At 35.0% G+C, this 15227-nt stretch overlaps 2 protein-coding genes across 50 annotated transcripts in view; one reads left to right on the top strand and one right to left on the bottom strand.

Moving 5' to 3' along the window:
- The window catches only part of LOC112662490 (transcription factor BTF3-like), a 35912-nt gene extending 28461 nt beyond the window's left edge, over positions 1–7451 (top strand). Inside the window, exon 2 of the mRNA XM_049093269.1 lies at positions 7129–7451. Within this exon, the coding sequence (XP_048949226.1) occupies positions 7129–7451 (323 nt within the window). The remainder of the gene's footprint in view (positions 1–7128) is intronic.
- RIMS2 (regulating synaptic membrane exocytosis 2) overlaps positions 1–15227 on the bottom strand; it is a 580920-nt gene that overhangs the window by 60111 nt on the left and 505582 nt on the right. The gene's annotated exons all lie outside the window — the stretch shown is intronic.

The following is a 15227-nucleotide window of genomic DNA, read 5'->3' as shown; positions in this document are numbered from 1 at the left end:
TCTGTGATCTCTGAAGCAAAGTGATTAATGAGGGTTTTTTTTTGTCTTCAGAGTTTCACATTAAAAATTGGCTTGTTCAGTAATTCAATAATTAACAAAAATTATTAATCTATGTTATATATATTAAAATATACATACTACCTCAAATTATAATTTTGTAACCATTATTCAGCACTTTGGGGAAAATATATATAATTTGTGTGTATATATATGTATTTGAAATACACATTTGGAATATATATTTGGAATATGTGTTTGGAATACATTCAGAATGTATATGAGGAGATGATAGATAGATAGATAGATAGATAGATAGATAGATAGATAGATAGATATTTCTTGCTTTCCATGTTGACATTTAGCCAGGACATTCCAGAGTTTATGCTAGGACCTTCTGGTATTCTGGTGATTTCATCCCTTTAGACCTCTAGAGGAATAACAGATCCAGTCCAATAGCAAGGAGGTATCAGAGGCAAAGGGAAGTGCCTAAGAGAATGCAGTTTTGTGTCATCCCCAGGTCAGGAACATGGGTCAGTGACCTGATGACAAAAGCCTAATGACTTATCCTCCATCAGAGACCTGAGCATTTAGGTGCTGGAATGTTTTTCTAATGTTAAAAGCTTTAAAGAATTTCAGGAAAGAGAAGATGCTTGTTTCCAGTTCCTTCTTTCCATTTCTTCTTTGAAAACTAACTTGAGGCTTCTTTTTCTTTCTTTGATTCTCATAGAAACAGCTATTCTATAAGATAACTTACAGAGAAGTCTGGTTGCTCATTGTTCTTAAAATAATCATTAAAAAGCCAATTCACAATTTACTTTTTGAAAGACAAAAACACAATTTAATTTACAAAAAGCAAAATGAATGAAGATTGAGCAATCTGTGGGACATGGGCAAACCAGTGGAGGAAACTTATGAAAGGTCAATATTTGTAATTCATGTGAACTAGGCAGCTTAGTCCATTCAACTGCTTTTTTTCTTTAATTATATAAAAAATGCATAATTTTAGTTTTATTATTTTAGTTACTTATTTGAGAGAGAGAGAGAATGCAAGTAGAGGGAGGGAGAGGGACAAGCAGACTCTGCGCTGGGTGCAGAGCCCAAAGCAGGGCTCAGCCTCTCTACCCCAAGATCATGACCTGAGCCAAAATCAAGAGTGGGAGGCTTAACTGACTGAGCCATCCAGGCACCCCAAGAATGTATAATTTTAAAACATGATATACTTATTGTAGAAAACCAGGAAAATATTGAAAAGTCTAATGGGGAAAAAAACCCTCATATTTTCACTACCTAAATGAAGGAAAAATATATTTTGGTATATTTACTATCTGTAATTAAATTATAATGAAAATTGAATCATACTCTATAATTTTTGTGTACATTAAAAAAAAAAACCTTACATATTGTGAGTCCTTTCCCATGCATATATAATAAACTCTCACTTGGATACTACATCCCTCCAATGCCTGCTATAAACATTAATCATTTCACACCTCTCACACTGGACACACATTATACTTGCCTTACTTGGTAGATTTTGAGTATTTCATGCATAGTAAATGTATAAGTCTTCCTTATATTTGACTCTCTAGGACTTGTATCATGTCTGGCACATAATGGACACTAGATATGTCTATTATTTACTCTTTGTGAACTGAATATATAGCTATTAAAATTAACCTACTGATTAAAAGAAAAATCTTGAAATGGATACTGGGAATCTTGAAGAATTAGCTCAACATAGCTTTAGTTAAAAAATTGGATAGGTTGCCTCTATACTTAGATGATCTTATACATGCACAGACATACACATTCTCTATCTAAATAAATCAAAGTCCTACTTCTTTAATGAAACCCTTCCTCACAAATGGGATACAAGTTGAGCTCTCCTTTCTATAATGTTCATTACTGATCAGGAACTGTTCTATTGAACAGATATGTGAAGTTCCATCAATTCTCATCCTATAAACACTCTCGTTTTTTATGACTCCTAGGTCTCCTATTTTACATCTGTAGCCCAGCCAACCCCCTAAACCTTAGACTGGTGTGGCAGCTGCCTCCTACCTATCTCCATAGGCATTTCAAAATCATCATTCCCAAGATAGAAATGGTATTTCTTTCCTCACCTACATTCTCTATTTTGATAAATGCTTCCACATCACTATGGACTGAATTTTATCTTCATATGTTGAAACTCTAGTCTCCAATGTGATGGTATTTAGAGATAAAGGCCTTCAGGAAGTAATTAGGTTTCCAGGAGAGTAGGGCCCTCCTAATGGGATTTGGTCTTACAAGAGGAAATACTAGAAAGCTTGTTTCATTTCTCTCTCTCTTAATATCCCCCCCCCCCAACCCACCCATTTCAGCCATTAAAGGACATACTAAGAAGGCAGTTTTCTGAAAGCCAGGAAAAGAGCTCTCACCAGAGAACCAAATTGACTGGAACCTTGATCTCAGACTTCCTGGTCTCCAGAACTGTGAGAAATAAATTACTATTGTTTAAGCCACCTGGTCTATGGAACTTTGATTTGGCAGCCCAAGTAAACTAAGACAACCACTAAATATATCATATAAGTCTCAAATATGAAAAACTTTCTAGATTCTTCCTCACATTCACTCATCCCATCTAAGATCTGTAGTCTAGTTAACATTGCTGAACCAATTTAGAGTTCCTGGTTTTGATATTATACTATATTTATAAAAGATACTACCACTGGAGGAAGTTGGATGAAGGAAACATGAGACATTCTGTATTATTTTTGCAGGTTCCTGTGAGTTTGTAATTATTTCACAATAAAAAAGCTTAAAAAAAACCCTTCTCGGGAAGCCCAGGTGGCTCGGCGGTTTAGCGCTGCCTTCAGCCCAGGGCGTGATCCTGGAGACCCGGGATCGAGTCCCACGTCGGGCTCCCTGCGTAGAGCCTGCTTCTCCCTCTGTCTATGTCTCTGCCTCTCTCTCTGTGTCTCTCATGAATAAATAAATAAAATCTTAAAAAAAAAGCCCTCTGTATCATTTCAACTTCTAGTAATAAGAATTTCTGACAAAGAAGTATGTGTGGTGTTGGAAGGTGTTTGCTGTTAACAGAAGCATTTTGTTAACAAAAGTTATCAAGCCTGATAACTTTTTTTTTAAAGATTTTATTTATTTATTCATGAGAATACACATAGAGGAAAGAGAGAGAGAGAGAGGCAGAGACACAGGCAGAGGGAGAAGCAGGCTCCATGCAGGGAGCCCGACATGGGACTTGGCCGAAGGCAGCGCTAAACCGCTGAGCGACTCGGGCTGCCCAAGCCTGATAACTTTTATAAAAATCAAGTCTTAAAGCGTCTAGATGGTCTTGCTTCTATAGAATTTTATGATTTCTAAATAATAAATAATATACCTAAAGTACGATTACATTTACTTCCTTAATTACTCATAAAATAGTTCTAAATAATTCAATAAAAGTTCAGGAATAAAAGAAAAACCCTTATCCCAAAAATATGGACTTCATGTCCCCCCAAAGAACTTTAAGAATTACACAATGTGTTGGTTTTGATATGGAAGGCAAGAGATCAGGTTTTCAAGTAGGTACATATCTAAATAGAAATAGAGTTACATTTCTTTGCTAGAACAGAACACAGCGATAGAATAAAAGACTCCAGCTTTGAAATATTTCAGTTTCACCTACAGATTTATTTTCTAAGGCAATTTTAACTCTGCATTGATATTTCATTAGCAGCAGGAAACAATTTGCCTGTCAGATCACTACGTTCCTTGAGACTTATTCCTAAACACTCAATAGATTATCATCATTATATTGTTCACATTATAAGCACTGAATAGAAATTCTTACAGTGAAGAGCAACTAATCCCAAACAACAAACCAAAGGACTAAGTGCCTACATTGAATTCTTCTGGAATTTACAAGAACACATATTTTCCACACCTATGTTTCTGCAAAGTTTGCGTCAGCAAATCCATGAAGGAAAAGGCTAGAGTCACATAACAACTTTTGTATAGATTACCTTTTCTCCAAAGGCAATCATTTGACTTCTTCTAGGAGAAAGCATATTAAAATCATGTAACTCAAGACTGGAGACACTATTATGGCTTTGTTCCATTTGTCAGTCAATATTATTTCTTCCCATCCTTTCCCCAGATCTCCTTGATGAAGTAGCCTTTTTCCTCTATTTTCTTTCAAGATATATTTTCCTTTGAAATAATGTCTTTTCCTGCACTTTGGGAACACCAGCAGATTGCTGGAAGCATCCTCGGGGGTGTGACCTTTCCTGGCTACAAGGGCTTTTTTGAATCCTGACTTAGTCATGGAATAGGTAGTAAAAGGCCAAGGAGATAGAATATTAAATATTCTTTAATGTAGATAAGGTAAACAATCTGGCTTTATGTGGAGTGTATTTCTGCACTACAAGTCAGCCATCTATGAGTAGATGAGTCTTAAAAGAATAAAAGGATGTAGGTGGTGGAAGGCATTAACACATAAGGACATACATTCAATACTTAACATGAAGGGCCATGAAGAGCCCTTATGGATCTGAGAATAGAAGAACATTAGCAATCAACCCCACAAAGAATCACTAATTTTCCCAAATTTTTTCTGTACCCCTACTCTCCATGCTGGAAGTGCAAGAAGTCAGACCCCAATGAGTAGAGTGGGAGAGATAATGATACCTAAGGAGATATATTTAGTGAGGAAGAGTACAGTTGAACTTTTAGCTGTTGATTACATAATTTGGAGTTTTAATGAAAAAAAATCTCTCATTTCTACTTATCTCTCCAAAACTGGAGGCTCTCTTTTAGTTTAATGTTTACTACTTGTATCAGTGCATTTGTCAGGATTTTACACTACAAATAATACTGATCCAGGTAAACCTAAAGAGGATGAATGTTCTTTGGCCCTTTGGAAATAACATGTAGACATGGTGAAAGGCTCTTTATTCTAATCAGAAAATAAATGAAGACTTAAAATAACAGCTTTGAAGGTTACACAGATCAAGGATACTTAAAAATTTATACATAACCCACTATTACCAGGAAGGAAAAACATAAAAGTTTAATGAATTCTTTTTGTTTACTATGAAATGTAACTAATTACTGGCTTAAGCAAGATTTTATGTTTTATTCTCAGGGGTTATTGAGTTGAAATTAGGTTCCTGGTGTGAAATGTAAATGTAACTGGAGAAATTTAAACACATTTTCATTTATTCATATGCACAAAAGGGATATAATGAAGGCAATTATGCCTCACACAAACCAGGGTTAACACTGAAAATATTTTACAACTCACCAGTCAGAACAGATGTTTGCTAGTACTACTGGTATAACCAGAAAAAGAGGAGTAAAACAAAAAACCATTCCATAGACCATGACTTTTCTATTTTTTTTCTTTTCTATTTTAAAGTTTTGCTAGAATCTGACTCCTTAGCATGATGCATATATATGTATATATATACTTAAAGATTTGCTAAACATAGTACTTTTTAAAAGGGGTAAATGAATCTCATTTGACTTGTTCATTATTATTTCCACAAATCAATCTCTGATTTACTAGGATTTCTAAGAAGTACATTGCATTATCTTATATTTTTACCGATTTTTTAGAATTAACCCAAAGAAAATAAAATAAAAAGTCATTCAATAGCAACTACTAATAACCACTGAAAATTTCATTGATCTGTCTAAAAACAGTTCCAAATCCAGAGATTGAAAGAGAAATCACAGAAATGTAGCCAGTGAGAGTTTTCATCTTGATACTATCAAGATGATACTTGATATCAAGCAAGAAAAATCTTTCACACTAATCTATACTGTCTTTGTATCATGAAGTAGGTAAAAGAGTTATAATAAATGGTGCTTTCTCTCTAGCAGTTTTTAATTTAGCTGGGTGACTACTAACTCCAATTATATAAAAAATAATTATATGGGAGGTTGAATGTAGATGCTTTAAGCATGATAATTTATAGAGAAGATAAAGTCTTTGAACTTGTGAAGCATATAACCTAATTTAGTATGAGCAATCTAAGGAGAATGTAGACTCTGAGAAAACACAGGGCCCCAGGAATACTCGGTGCCTAAATTTCACATCATAGCACTGCTACCCTGTTTGTCTCTTGTGCAGAGATGACCTGTTTTTAAAAACTACATGACTGAGGTAGAATATAAGTTATGACTTAGGTAGCGAACCACTTCCTCTTTTCTTAAAGAAATTTCCCATGTTTTCATAATCTGTATAGATCATATCTATACCAAAAAAAGGTACTTCAATGCCAATTAAAGCAACAGTTTTCTCCTTGTAGTTCTCCATAATGTAAGACTATATCAAGTATTATAGGAAGCTTTGCCAAAAGTATGTTGATGTCACAGTTTTTAACTCTAGACTACAAAACATATCTATTCTTTTATATCTGTGCCTACTTTCTGCTTTCCCTAATAGTACAATGGTGAAAATACATAGAATTAATGAGACTATCAAAAATAGACTACAAATTTAATTATATCTCATTACCTAGTTATGGTAAAACTTGTGGATCTCCCCAACAGAATCGTATTCTTTTATATTCTGATGAGCTGTTCAGGATTTAATTTGGTTAAAGGAATAAGTATAGCATTTTTTAAACAATGTCAGCTCTATATTCCTTGATAACTAAATTTTTTCTCTTTAAAAAAATAGTTTATTATCAAAATAGTGATCATTTTTTTTTTTTTTTCTGGTCTTCTGGAACTTTTGCTTTCTGGTGTGAATGATAAGTCAGTTATCTAATTTCAATGTCAATCTTATTAATCTTAAAAATCTGTAAAATAGAGCTGCTGTCTTGTGTCCCCGTGTGTGTGTATGTGTGTGTGTGTGTGTGTGTGTGTGTGCGTCAGTTGGTCCTCCTGGGGTCCCCTGAGTGCCAACCCTATTCCCCTGTGCATGGGCCCTTTTCCACTCCAAGATGAAAGAAACTATCATGAACCAGGAGAGACTCACCAAACTGCAAGCGCAAGTGCTCATTGGTGGGAAAGGAACTGCTTGCCAGAAGAAGATGGTTCATAGAACGACTACAGCAGATGATAAAAACTTCAGTTCTTCTTAAAGAAATTAGGGGTAAACAATATTTCTGGTGTTGAAGAAGTGAATATGTTCACAAGCCAAGGGATCAGTGACCCACTTCAACAATCCTGAAGTTCAGGCATCGCTAGCAGCCAACACTTGGACCATCACAGGTCATGCTGAGGCAAAGCAGCTGAGAGAAATGCTTCTCAGCATCTTAAACCACCTTGGTGTAGACAATCTGACTAGTTTTAAGAAGACTGCAGATGCTCTGCCTACACAATCTGTAGATGGAAAAGCATCACTTGCTACGAGAGAGGAGGATGATGATGAAGTTCCCAATCTTGCAAAGAATTTTGATGAAGCTTCCAAGAATGGAGCAAACCAAATTGAGTCAACATCTGAAGAAGATAAAACTTGAAGAAGTTACTGGGAGCTGCTATTTTATATTATGATTGCTTTTTAACATTTGGTTCATGGATCTGATAAAATCTAGATATCTAATATTTTTAAGCCCAAGCTCCTTGGACCCAGCAACTCTTTCCAGTTTTTGCTTATACATTCTTTGCAGCTATATAAGCTGAAGGAGCCTGGGAATAAAGTTTGAAACAAAGTTAATAAAATTCTTGGCCTAGGAAACGGTTTTATTTTTTATTTCACTGATGCTGATTTGTACACAGAAAGCAAAGTTGTTTATAGAAAGCTAATCATGGCATGTAATACGGCTGGTAATCTTTGATGAAATTTGATTAAAGATTCTCAATGGCAGTATATTGTAAAAAAAAAAAACTGTAAAATAGCTCAACCTTTGGTTTTAGGTTTTTTAATATTTTAATTTTTTTTTAAAAAAGATTTTACTTATTTATTCATGAAAGACACAGAGAGAGGCAGAGACATAGGTAGAGGGAGAAGCAGGCCCCCCCAGGAGGCCCGATGTGGGACTTGATCCTGGGACGGGGATCACGCCCTGAGCCAAAGACAGGCACTCAACCGCTGAGCCATTCAGGCGTCCCTGGTTTTATTTGTATTAATAGTTTTACTACTAAAGAAGAATAAGCAGAAAAAATAATGGTAAAATAAAGTAGAAAAAAAGGAAAAATAATGAAATGTAAATGAGTAGAAATACACTACTTTAAGTCCAACTTTTTTTTTAAAGTCTTTTTTTTTTTTTAGGTTTTATTTATTTATTTATTTATGAGAGACAGAGAGAGAGAGAGAGAGAGGCAGAGACACAGGCAGAGGGAGAAGCAGGCTCCATGTAGGGAGGCCGATGTGGGACTCGATCCTGGGTCTCCAGGATCACACCTTGGGCTGAAGGCGGTGCTAAACTGCTGGGTCACCAGAGCTGCCCAGGTCCGACTTAATTGTTATAGTTGAATTTCAAACTTATTTTTAACTTCTTGGTAGCCAAATAAGGGGTAGAGAATTAAATAATTAGATAAAAAATGTATCAGCTCTTCCATGAAAACAATCTTTTGATAATTTAATTCTTTGGAAAGGTAGCACATGAAAGTGTTTATTTTGTTTAGCTGCACTCCATCAGACAGAATAGAATGTAGAGCAGCAAAATAACTTGCAATATGGGGTAAAAACTGTAGTTACTTCTATCTTTTCATGGATTCATTGTTAATGCCTTCATTGAGTTCATTTTTTCTGATGCTTACAGGAAAAACGCACTTTTAGTTGCATCTATAGAACAGCTCCAAGTGTGCCATGACAAGTAAGGAAATACTCATCCTTATTTGTAAATAATTTACAAAGTATCCTCACATACATTTTATATTTTGATCCTTATAGTAGCCCCTTGAAATGGATCTTATCTTCATGTATAGATAAGGAAGCCAAAGCTCAAGATGCACATCTGCAGAGTGCCAGGGGCTAAATCTACGCTGTCCCGTGTGGCACAAGCCACACGTGCTGACTGAGAATTTGAAATGTGGCTGCTCTGAATCAAAATGTACTACAAACAGGGGCGGCCCGGGTGGCTCAGCAGTTTAGCACTGCCTTCAGCCCAGAGCCTGATCCTGGAGATCCGGGATCAAGTCCCACGTCGGGCTCCCTGCATGGAGCTTGCTTCTCCCTCTGCCTGTGTCTCTGCCTCTCTCTCTCTGTCTCTCATTAATAAATAAATAAAATCTTTAAAAAAAATGTACTGCAAATATAAAATTCAAACACTTGGTACAGAAAATTGAATATAAAATATCTCATTAATAATTTGTATTGATTACACTGAAATAATATTTTGAATAGATTAAATAAAATATATTACTACAATGAATTTCACTTGTTTCCTTTTTAGTTTTTTAAATAGGGTTGCTGGAAAATTAAAATTTATAGATGTGGTTCACATTTCTTTCTGATAAATTTGTCTAAACTAAATCTCAGAGTCTTATTTGACTTATTTGACTCTTTGCCAATATCATTTACCCTAATATGTATATCAATAATCTTATTTTGTAAGTAAGTAATCTTTTTCTTTTATCTTCTAGATTGCTGTCTTTGGTAGCTGCAGCCTTCATTATCTATGCATAAATCTTCCTCTATGTCCTTTAAGTTAATCCCCTAGTTCTACATAAACAACATCTGGGACATTTGAAAATAACCACAAGAGTCATACTATGTTTTACCATCACAATGTGTTTCAAATCTACAAGTCTCATTTATTCCATAGCTTAGATTAAGTCAATTCACCTCTGGTTAGATCACCACAGCTTTATTCCACCTGACTTCATTTCTCCATCATTGACATCTTTCTTCTTCCTACACCTCTTAGCTCACCACAGAACTAGTTCTAAAGGGTGTCTTCATGATTCAGTTAAAGACTGGAGCAGGGATATGTAAAACAGCTAAGAAGGTCAAGTTCATCCTTTGTCACCCATTTAATGAAAACTGCAACCAGAGATATAAAACTATTTAAATAGAGAAAAGTTTTTTGTCTACTTCCTCTAACTCTGATTCTCTAAAAACACATGCTGCTATTTAAGTTTGAGGATGTTTAGGTGTTTTCCCAGGAATACTGATTCTAAGATATGCTTCACAGACAAAAGGTTACTTGGTCAAAGCAAGCCAGGAAACTACACGTTTTATCTTTCTTTTGAAAAGTCACAAAGCACATAAACATAACAAAGGGCTTGATGAAGTCCTGCATTTAGAAAAAAATCCAAATCCAACATAGTCAATGATATTATAATGACACTGTATGGTGAAAGATGGCAGCTACATTTGTGGTGAGCATAGCATAAGGTATAGAGATGTGAAATCACTATGTTGTACACCTGGAATGATGTAACATTGTGTGTCAATCATACTCAAAATTTTTTTTAAGGATTTTATTTATTTATTCATGAGAGACACACAGAAAGAGGCAGAGACATAGAGAGAGGAGCAGGCTCCCTGCAGGGAGCCCTATGTAGCACTTGATCCCAGGACCCCAAGATCATGACCTGAGCCAAAGGCAGGACGTTCAACCACTGAGCCACCCAGGCATCCCAATCATACTCAAATTTAAAACGTTGAAACAAAAAACTGTTTAACCTACATTTTCTCTACTTGACCATGAAATCCTATCTTTCTCCTTAATATCTGTTGATATCCAAAGGTCTATTGCTTTGTGGGATACACTTTGAGAAATGTCACTTTTGGTGAAACAATTTTCCATCTTTACAATGTCTGATATTGCCCATTTTTAACCAGTAACACATTTATTTTTTTAACCTTTTTTTTTTTTTTTTTTTTTTAGATTTTACTTATTCGAGAGAGAGAGAGAGAGAGACAGAGAGATTGAGAGAGGCAGAGACATAGGCAGAGGGAGAAGCAGGCTCCATGCAGGGAGCCGGATGCGGGACTCATCCCAGGACTCCAGGATCACACCCTGACAGAAGGCAGATGCTCAATCGCTAAGCCATCCAGGCGTCCCAACCAGTAACACACGTAAATGAGAAAGGTTAGAATGCCAGAGGCCTAGCAGCTCTTACTAAATATTGCTTCTGATTACTTTGCCCTTGTTCCTGTCATTTTGTTAATTCATTTTAAAAATTTACTTTTTCATGTTTTTGAAAATATTGGTAACTAGAAATAGATCTTAGATTGGCAACAGCCCCAATGTCATATCAATACATTAAACAGTCCAGTGACCTTAAAAAGCAATGAATCATAGATTAAAGTTTACGCTTCAAAGGACTACGGAGGATACACTACAAATGAAAACTTAACTTTGCTTTATTTGACACTACTTATATAATATAGACTTGGGGTTAGGAAGGAAAAAGAATTGCTTCCTCTCCTCCCTCCCTTTTTAAAAAAGCAGCGCATTGTAGAGAGCCATTTTCTAAAGGAGCAGGGAACAAATGCAACATCATTTCAGAACCTATCTCAAGCCACGGCTCCAACTAATCTGTAATAAATCAGAACAGATGCACCTTGAAAGTACACTTAGAGGAAGCAGGTATCTTACTATTTTCAGAAGATTTAGGGTTGTATTTTAAAAATGTAAAGGGAAAACTGGTGGAATTAATCAGAGTTCAGTAAGGTGGCCTGACGGAATATTAAACATACAATTTAAATTAATGATTGCAGTAAGTAAATACCAAAAATAACCAGTTAGAAAATGTGATTGAAAAAAATATGGTATTTACTATAGTGATGCAAGTTGCAAAATATCTAGGAATAAAATTAACAAATTATGTCCAAAAGATATAGGATGAGAATTATGAAATATAACTGAAGAACAGAAAGAAAGGCCTAAATCAATAGAGAGACTTACTAGGAATCTGAGTAGGAAGAATTGATATTACAAAGACGCCAATTCTCAAATTAGTCCACATTTTGATGCAATTTTAACTTTACAGCTTACAGAGGGGGAAAAAAAGAACAATTTCTAGAAGAAAACACAGGCAACGATCTCTGACATCAGCTGGAGCAACATTTTTCTAGATAGGTCTCCTGAGGCAAGGAAAACAAAAGCAAAAATAAACTATTGGGACTTTACCAAAATAAAAAACTGCACAGCAGAGAAAACCATCAACAAAACAAAAAAGCAACCTACTGAATGGGAGAAGATATTTGCAAATGATATATCCATTAGGAATCAATATCCAAAATATATAAAGAATTTATACGACTCAACAGCAAAACCCCCAGATAATCCAATTAAAAATGGACAGAGGACCTGAATAGACATTTTTCCAAAGAAAACATACAGATGGCCAACAGACACATGAAAAGACACTCAACATCACTCATCCTCAGGGAAACACAAATCAAAACTACAAAGATATCTCATGATATGACCTCTCATTTGTCAGAATGGCTAGTATAAAAAAAAGAAATGACAAGTGTGTGTGAGAATGTGGAGAAAAAGGAAGCCTTTTAGTAGGAATGAGAACGTGGTGCAGCCACTATGGAAAACAGTATGGAGGTGCCTGGGTGGCTCATTTGGATATGTGTCTGTCTGTCTTAGGCTCCAGGTCATGATCCTGAGGTTCTATCAAGCCCTGCATCTGCTCCTTGCTGAGTGGGGCACCTGCTTCTCCCTCTGTCTCTGCCTGCTGCTCCCCTGTTTGTGCATGTGTGCTCTCTCTGTCAAATAAATAAATAAGTAATCTTTAAAAAAATTAAAAATAATGTTATCAAATGATTCAGTAATTCCACTACTGGATATTGAGCCAAAGAAAATGAAAACACTAATTTGAAATGATATACATACTCCTGTGTTTATTGTATTTACAATAGCCAAGATAATGGAGGAAAACCTGTTGACAGATGAATGGATAAAAAAGATATGGTATATACACACAACGGAATGTGTGTGTATATACTGGAATACATATATTCCAATGGATGGAATATATTTTATGGCACTCGGGCATTAAAAAAAGAATGAGATCTTGTCATTTGCAACAACAAGAATGGACCTAGAGGATATTATGCTGAGTGAAATAAGTCAGAGAAAGACAAATACCAAATGATTTTACTTATATACGGAATCTAAAAAACAAAACACGCAATAAGCAGAAAAAGACTCATAGAGAACAAACATGATTGCCAGAGGGGATGATGGTGGGGGGATGGGCAAAATGGATAAAAGGGAGTGAGAGGTACAGGCCTTCAGTTATGGGATAAATAAGTCACAGGATGAAAGGTAGAGCATAGGGAATACAGTCAATGGTATTGTAATAGCATTGTATGAGGACACAAGGCAGTTACACTTGTGGTGAGCATACTGTAAAATAGGGATGTGGAATCACTATGTTGTACTCCTGAAACTAATGAAGTAGGGTGTGGACTCTACTTCAATAAAAGAAATGAGAGTTTAGCTAAGAAAATCTTGAAAATGAATAATGAGGTCCAAAAAGAAATGCCTTATGGAGACACTACTAAGTACTGCTTGCTGCAGTCTGTTATTACTTATCAGACATAAGAATTCCTATCTGAAAAAAAAAAAAAAAGAATTCCTATCTGCAGCTTTGGTATCTGCCTTTAAGCCTAGAACCAAGAAAGCAAGGCCCAAAGGAAAATGTATTATGGAGACATTATTACTAAAAACCACTTTGCCTTGGTCTGTTGCTACCTTGTATCTAGGCACACAATGTGTGATTCTTCCTTCTTTGCCTGTGTGGCTAATTTGAAGAGATTGCCTTGAAACATTTACATTTATTTTACCTTTATAATCATTTATGATAGGGAAATTTTCAGTAGCACTAAATCTTGAGTGACATATAAAAGCTAGAAATTATTAAGCATATATTTGAGATCTTATTAAGGAAGGAGTTAGCTTAGTTCTGAAAAAAGTAAAGGTATTATATATAAGGTATATAAAATTTCCATCCTAACATATCCTCTATGAAAATAGCTACTATGTAGAATATAGCTATGAATTTAAAAAGAAAACTTCTGTGGTGCCTGGCTGGCTCAGTTGGTAGATCATACAAGTACTGATCTCAGTGTTATAAGTTTGAGCCCCACATTGGGTGTAGAGATTACTTAAAATCTTTCAAAATGAATAAATAAATAAAAAGAAAATTTCCTAGTACAGACACAGCACAATCATACTATTAAACAATGAATTAGGTTGTATCTTTGCTTCATTATTAATATTACTATAAGACCTCAAGAAAATCACTTATAAGATCACAAGTGATCTTACACCTGTCTTTTTCTATTAAATGAGAAAAATAATTCTAGTTTTCTTTTTTTTTTTAAGTTTTTTTTTAATTCTAGTTTTCAAAAAAAGTATCTTTTAAATGCAAATTATAGTATATTATTAATAATTATAGTAAATTATATTTAAACATATTATAGTTGACTCACTTATAGAACTGTTCCATGCATATGTGTATATTGGCCTTCCATATTTCAATATAAATTTGTTTGTTGAATTTGTCATATTTCTTACATATGTCAAATAGCCATATTGCTTTTAGTAAGTAAATATTTGTAATGGTTACTAATGATAAAATAGGAGCAATACATAACCATGTGCTATTTGTCCTCTTCAGATATAAGCTGAGAGGTATACAGAACTTCCATATAGTACAGAAATATTGAGAAAGCTTCGTGGAAGTAATATGATGGTCATTCAATTATTTCTGTTTAATTTCTCTCTTTAAAAAGAAAATGATTATATAACGTTTATCTGTCTCTTCTTCATTATGGAAAGGCATGTATCTCTAGAGCTATGGAGATACTATTACACTTACAATGAAAACAAGGTCAATGATTTTACTAAGCAAGGAGGAAGGAATAAGTAAAATGACAGCTTCAGGCACCAGAATTAAAGTCTAAGAGAATGAACTATGCTCACTGTGACCTAAAGCCATGCCAGGACTAATGACACAGAAACAAACTGGCAAGAATGATGATGGTGGTGGTGGTAGTGACAGGGGTGGTAGGCAGTCAAGGTTATATTACAATCAGAGGAGTTTTCCCTTTTTAAAATTTTAATTCTGTTTCTTTGCCCTTTTATTTCATTTTTTTGGTATATTTTTTTATTGGAGTTCGATTTGCCAACATATAGCATAACACCCAGTGCCAGAGGAGTTTTTTACATTGTTCTTGATTTAGTGTGTTACTATACCTGGAAGAGAAACTTTTAGTTTCTACATATTACTTTAGTTTTTTTAGATTAATTTAGAATGGAAGACAGGAAAAGAGGCCAGAGTTAGAGAGCTGAAGATAATAGGCAAGGCCATGAATCTAC

This window comes from Canis lupus, chromosome 13 (assembly GCF_003254725.2).
Source record: "Canis lupus dingo isolate Sandy chromosome 13, ASM325472v2, whole genome shotgun sequence".
Lineage (NCBI taxonomy): Eukaryota > Metazoa > Chordata > Mammalia > Carnivora > Canidae > Canis > Canis lupus.
This window is presented reverse-complemented; position numbering and strand designations above follow the sequence as displayed.